This window comes from Palaemon carinicauda, chromosome 18 (genome assembly GCF_036898095.1).
Source record: "Palaemon carinicauda isolate YSFRI2023 chromosome 18, ASM3689809v2, whole genome shotgun sequence".
NCBI lineage: Eukaryota > Metazoa > Arthropoda > Malacostraca > Decapoda > Palaemonidae > Palaemon > Palaemon carinicauda.
In genome coordinates, this window is record NC_090742.1 from 22040096 (window position 1) to 22047595 (window position 7500).

General features: G+C 33.7%; 1 protein-coding gene across 3 annotated transcripts in view; it reads left to right on the forward strand.

Annotated features, from left to right (window-relative positions):
* Positions 1-7500, forward strand: part of LOC137657020 (glutamate receptor-like) — a 25917-nt gene that overhangs the window by 12402 nt on the left and 6015 nt on the right. For 2 of the 3 annotated variants that reach the window (XM_068391374.1, XM_068391375.1), the window contains exons 1-4: positions 5218-5262; positions 5512-5615; positions 6719-6809; positions 7281-7439. In XM_068391374.1, coding sequence (XP_068247475.1) covers positions 5218-5262; positions 5512-5615; positions 6719-6809; positions 7281-7439 — 399 coding nt within the window. Of the gene's footprint in view, positions 1-5217; positions 5263-5511; positions 5616-6718; positions 6810-7280; positions 7440-7500 lie in introns of those variants that run through there. The other variant, XM_068391376.1, reaches the window with a different exon arrangement.

The following is a 7500-nucleotide window of genomic DNA, read 5'->3' on the forward strand; positions in this document are numbered from 1 at the left end:
TTGGGCACTACAAAATATATTATACTATGGCTCATGACTGGGAGCCGAACATGTAATATTATATATACATATTACGACTGGCAAGTTAATCAACCTCTCGAATTCCAAACTCACTTGTTTGCTTTAACATTGAAACTGTTACACTTTAAAATATTAATACACTAACTCTGAGATAGTTATGTAATTCCCAGACAGCACTATATAAAACACTGAATATCCAAAGGTCTCTTAGGTACACTCAAAACTAAACTGAGTAATTATCATTACGAATAAACTTACTACGGTTCATAACAGGATATGAGCGAATACTATTCTAAACAATGGTGATTAGAATTATATACTTTTTGCAAAAATGAATATATTCTATATAAATTATGACACTTTGAAAGAATTTACATAAGCCAAATAAATCACTTAATGACAAATAAATAGCCAGATCACAATACTAGAACCTATCACCTTCCTACAGGGCCGTTTACAAAAACTCTAAGAGAATTATTATAAGTACTCACTATGATTACAAAAACTTGTCACAACAAAACTTTGGTATTTCACTGAACACTTTTAGAGCAATACACTGAGCTGTGTGCAAGAGTGAGAGAGAGAGAGGGGAGATGGCAATCTTTAGGCTGGAAATCTCTAACTGTCTATCTAACCCTATTGTTGCCTTATATATGAAACTTAGCTGCTTCCAGAATGTTCGAAATAGTTTTGGAAGCGGGGTGTGGGGTGCGTTGGCCTAACGCCGATGCCAGAGTTATCAACTAAATAAAAATGTCATGAGGCGAATCCGGGGTTTTCAGGCAACTCTCAGATGCATGCCAACGCACCCGCGAGACGACTCTCCCAGCTAGCTCCTTCCACCCTTTGTCCTTGAAATAGAAAAAAAAAGAGAGCGTCCTATCACTAGGTTTTTCGGGAAAATTCCAAAGCACATGGTACCCAAAACAATTGTGTATTTTCTCTCAAACATGACGCAGTACCTCATAAAAATATAAAAAAAAACATTACATAAGCCCTTGTTCATATTTTGTATGGTCACATAACATTCTCAAACAGATTATGTAAGACTTTGTAACATAAATACGTGAAATAAAAAGTTAATTCTTAAAAATAAGGTAAATTTTCATATACTAACTTGAATAAGGAATACAATGAAATTAACGACGTAATTTACATAATATACTTACGTCTACATGAGGGGACCTTATCTTGATAGCTGGCTTTTCATCTCTTCAATGCACAAATGAAATATATAAATAAATCATGAATAAACTATTGTATTTACTCTACACTAGACCAGCTTCGTAACTATATATATATATATATATATATATATATATATATATATATATATATAACCAGACACTTGCTCTTTATTTTATGGGGGAGATTATTATTATTATTATTATTATTATTATTATCATTATTATTATTATTTATTTTTATGATTATTATTATAATTATTTTTATTATTATTATTATCATTATTATTATTATTATTATTATTATTATTATTATTATTATTATTATAGATCTGCCTGCAAACTCTTCAACTCTTTGCACATAAGATTAAAAACCCTTTTATCGCCTTTCTCCTTACTAATTAGGTAATCGTGCTACGCACTGATTTTATGCATATATTGACATGTATTCCTCTACCGATGAAATCAAAGATTACAAATCTACATCAAACAGATTCTTTTATCAAAGAAACCTGTCTTCTAAAAACGAATGTGGCCGATGTGGTAACGTCCCTGACTGGTGAATGCTAGACTGGGGTTCGAGTCCTGCTCAAACTCGTTAGTTTCTTGGTCGCTGCAGCCTCACTATCCTTGTGAGCTAAGGATGTTGGCTTTTTGGGAGCCTATAGGGGTATCTGCTGAGTCATCAGCAGCCATAGACTTGCCTTCCCTGGTCATAGCTTCGTTGGAGAGGGGCCTTGGGCGCTGATCATATATATGAGCAGTCTCTAGGGCATTGTCCTGCTTGATAGAGCAATGTCACTATCCCTTACCTCTACCTTTCATAAGCGGTCTTTAAACCTTAAACCTTTAAATAGTCTTAGGACTCCTCTGAGGTTTAGAAAGAATTTCCCAACCTATATCTTATTCATACAAGTAATAATATGATCAATTCAATTTTCGTGCCGTAGGAGGTGCATGAGTAATGTCGGGAAGGGACCCATTGCGTATTAGCTAATGGTCAAATCCATCTATACCGAGTTATGAATAATTCGAGCGGGTATATCATTATTTTAAGGGAGTATACCATTGAATAGACTGTCTTGTTACCTTGAGTAATGTTTGCTTAATGTAAAGAACTAAAGTATAAGGTACTTGAATAAGAATTATTGCTTCGATATCCAGACGACAGAATAAATTTTTCTTCCTGCACTTAAGAAATTACCCAGATGGTCACCCCTTTCTGTGCATGGAAGATGATGACATATACTGTATATTTACTGAAAAGGCTTCGTAAATAATTCTCGAGTAATTGCAATAGGTTATTGACAATTGCGCATGCGTCTCTGGTCGTTGTTTATATCGACACGCCAGATTCTTATGTTTCTCAGTTTCAGAAGTTACTTTTAGTGGGCATCTGGTTCTTACCAAGGTATTTGTTTACAAGATCACGCTCTCCATATACTGCCAAATTACGAAAAGTTATTTTTCTCTCTAATTTTTCATAATTTAATATATAAGAGAAAAAAAAACTATCCTGGTTTCCTCACTAAACGACCTGGAACTGAGATCGTCAACATAGTCAAATGCCAGTGTACATTTGATAAACTGTATATTCAAAATATTCTAAATTAAAAATGGAGTAAATACTTAAAATTATAGGGACACTTTTGAGAAATTACTCCATTTTTTATTTAGTAAATATATACATATACATATATATATATATATATATATATATATATATATATATATATATATATATATATATATATTTGAATATATATCAAATGTACACTGGCATCACGAACTTCTGTTTGGTTGACTATGTTGACGATGTCAGTTCCAAGTCGTTTAGTGAGGAAACCAGGATAGTTTTTTTTTTATATATAATTCCATAGTTTTTTATTATTCTAACTTGTTTCCCATGTGGCGAATTATTTTAAATTATGAAAAATTAATAGAGTAATACAATAGCTTTGCATAATTTGGCAGTATATGGAGAGCGTGGTCTTGAAAAAAAACCTTACCAACATCGGTGAATCTTTTTGTCGGTCTTTATATTTAACCACGATCTTAAGGGGATAGCTTAACGCTGTGAAATGGTTTGTGTATTGCCGTGATCAGCAAAGCTGTACTAGTCAGAGCCACTCATACTTGGTTTGTTTGCTATGAGCTATCCGAGTAAAGTCTTACACCATCACCAATTTTCAGTGACCTGCGTAGTGGTGAAATGGCCAAACCCTGGACATAAACAAGGACATGTTTAAAGGTTTAAAGGTCGCTCATGAATGGCAGAGGCAAGGGACAGTGACATTGCCCTAGCAATCAGGACAATGCCCTAGAGACTGACCATATTTCATATGATCAGCGCCCAAGCCCCCTCTCCACCCAAGCTAGGACCAGGGAGGGCCAGGCAAATGGCTGCTGATGACTCAACAGATAGACCTATAGGCTCCCCCAAACCCCCCAACCTTAGCTCACAAGGATGGTAAGGTTGCAGACACTAACGGCACTAACGAGACTGAGCGAGACTCGAACCCCCGACTGGCAAACACCAGGCAGAGACGTTACCAATCAGGCCACAACAACAGGCCTTTGTCGTGCAGTGGACTAGAAACGGCTGCATTTATTTTATATATATATATATATATATATATATATATATATATATATATATATATATATATATATAATATATAATGTGTGTGTGTGTGTGTGTATACATATAATCATAGTCATCATCCTAAAGTAACACGAAAGAGAAAAAGTTATCTTCGAAAACTGTGAAATTTAACTTCCTGGTCTCTTTCCTAGCTCACTAAACTGCCATAAGCATATGCAAAATGACTGTTTTCAGTGTGAATCATCCGTAGCTTATGTTAAGATCACTATCCTTCAGGATCTGGATTTCTATCGACTAGAAAACATCTCATTCGTTGGATTAATCACAACCGTAAACGAACGATCTGTCTATGTTGTTGTTGTTGTTTTTGTAGATTGCCTGGCCCTTCTGGACAATTACGGGCTCTTGCAATTCTGCTGCCTATAGCGATCTGACTACAATGGACTTGCCAGTCTTGCGCATGCGTAAACTGTTATGTGTTTTGTGATGTTTTTCCTATATGTAAGAGAATTATTGACGTGAGATTCATTCCTATTTCACTTATGTAGAAGGATATTTTCTAGGACGGGATATGTCCAACATAACTTGTGTAATTATTTTTCACACGTTAAGATACATTTAAAGTAAAGAAAAAAACCGAATATTCTTCGGAATTATGGAGAATTGAGAGAATATGTTTACGATGCTTCACAAACTTCGTGCCTTATAATTTTCCCGTAATCTTACAAAAATATGTTTATTACAACAGAATATTACAAAAACGTCAAGGGTTACAATTAAAAGACAACATCGAAATGAGCTGCAAAATTGAAAATTAGATAAGAGTGATGAATGCTTTGAACTGTAGGAAGAGGAAACCTTGGGCTGTGAAACAGTGTTGGCTCTCTCTCTCTCTCTCTCTCTCTCTCTCTCTCTCTCTCTCTCTCTCTCTCTCTCTCTCTCTCTCTCTCTCTCTCTCTCTCAGCGAATTGTATTATTTCTGTGTCGGGACATTTAACCTGTGTCCTACTGACATTAGAATGGGATCAATTTCCTTTGCATGCTTTGTGCATCTTCAAAAATGAAATAATCGTGGAGAGAGAGAGAGAGAGAGAGAGAGAGAGAGAGAGAGAGAGAGAGAGAGAGAGAGAGAGAGAGAGTATCCATCGCCAAGATAAATTCTCCCCCCCCTCTCTCTCTCTCTCTCTCTCTCTCTCTCTCTCTCTCTCTCTCTCTCTCTCTCTCTCTCTCTCTCTCTCTCTCCACGATTATTTCATTTTTGAAGATGCACAAAGCTGGGAAATAGGTCAAAAATATTTTTATCAGAGCTATCAAGTATAGTGGTTACGCACTTATGGAAATAAGGTAAATAATATAATTTTCTTTGATTATTTTATCATATATTTTTTTCTCTTATGTTATTTTAGCATGGAAATGAATTCGACAAAATGTTTAACTCTGGCTACCATAGTCGTAAGTAGACTTTAATTTATATAGTATCAATAAATATTGAATAAATAGTTTGTATTCATACTTATTAATGAAATTGATGTCGCTGTTTTTTTCATGAAATTAAATACGAAAAACTGACTTAAGTACCCTATTATTTCAGTACCTTGAAAATTAATAAAAATTTATTAATCGACTATAGGAATTATGAATTCTTCCATATCCTGTTTTCCAAATGACTTAATGCTTAATGAACGACCATTATTTTCGTAGTGGATGCCACATATCCTCATTGATGAAAAGGCAAATTATCCCAAGATCATTGGAGGATCTATGCTGGAGGTTTTCGATATCTTTGCCAAACATCTGAATATATGGTAAGTAGCCCCTCTCTTTTTTTCTCCCTCTCTTCCTTATTCCTTTATCTCCCCTATATAGTAAGGAGTAAGTGTTTGGCTATATATATATATATATATATATATATATATATATATATATATATATACATACATATATATATATATATATATAAATATAAATATATATATATATATATATATATATATATATATATATATATATATTCTAGTTTACACGACCCGTCAGAAATGACAGATGAATATTTAGATAGCTCTGCACACATGCATACCCCTTATTCACCAGGGTATGACTAATCCCTTTTCCTCCTACCCGAGGGATGGGGAGAGCTAAGCATGACCAGAAAGAAATACACGTGTATATATATATATATATATATATATATATATATATATATATATATATACATATATATATATATATATATATATATATATATATATATATATATATATATATATATATTTGCTCTTTATTATATAGGGGAGATATATTAAAGCACGGAAAATGTTGGAATACGGGATGTTTAGAGGCAAAAGAGCGCCACTAGAAGAGACTAGAACACTTTGCTAATCCTTACCGATTTCATATATTCTAAGACATTGTTTAGAGTAGACTCTAGAGGACAGTCTTCTAGAATTTATCTTGAAATTAGACAAAGCCGGTAAGGATTCACACAGTGTTCTAGTTTACCTAGTTTTTTATTGCATACATATGTATGTACTGTATGTACAGTATATTGGTATGTATATCCTGAAAGTTATTATTGCTTAATCTGTTTATCCTATCTCTATCCAAATCTATAGTCACTAGTTTTCCATAGTTTTCTTTTTCATACATATTTATATTCTAGATATGCTCATACAAATATTATAGACATATATACACACACACACACACACACACACACATATATATATATATATATATATATATATATACATATATATATATATACATTTATACATACATATATATATATATATATATTTATATATATATATATATATATATATATATATGTGTGTGTGTGTGTGTGTGTGTGTACGTATATCCTGAAAGATTTCATTGCTTAATCTGTTGATCCTATCTCTACCCAAAGCTATAGTCACCAGATGGTCAAAGATCAGACAGCTGGCTTCAAGCTGCCAAACGGCTCCTGGACTGGTGCAGCTGGTGAGGTCTTTCGAGGGGTAAGACAAGTCCTTTTTGCATTACATTTACCATCAAGATCCTCTTGTTGTTTACCATCAAGAAGATCTTGATAAAGGTAATGCCAAAGTGTTCAACAGTTATTATAGTCTTTATCATTATTGTTGATTTCGTTGTTTCTATTTGAAGCGATGGCTCTGTTTGCAAGAGGTTAAACTCGGGCGCACTATTCTATCTTATTTCTCTTCATCTTTTATTTTCTTAAGTTTTATCGTTTATATATGAAATGTTTATTTTAATGTTGTTAGTCTTAAAATATTTCATTTTAATGGTTCATTACTTCTCTTGTATTTTATTTTCTTGTTTCCTTTCCTCACTGAGATATTTTTCCATATTGGAGCCCTTGGGCTTATAGCATCCTTTTTTCCCAGCTTGGGCTGTTAATTATCTTGTAATAACAACAACAATAATAATAATAATAATAATAATAATAATAAATAACGTAATCTCAGGAGGCCGACATGACAGGCCTGGGACTCGCTGTCACAGACGACCGTTTCGCCGAGTTCTCCTTCAGCGAGTTCTTATACCAAGACGAGTACACAGCCACCTACGTGCGCCCCACCATTGAGTCCGAGATATCGGGATTTATCAAGCCCTTTATACCTTTGGTGAGATTTTTAAAGTTTCAGTTGCCTGAGTATAAACGAAAGACTATAAAATATTCTTTTT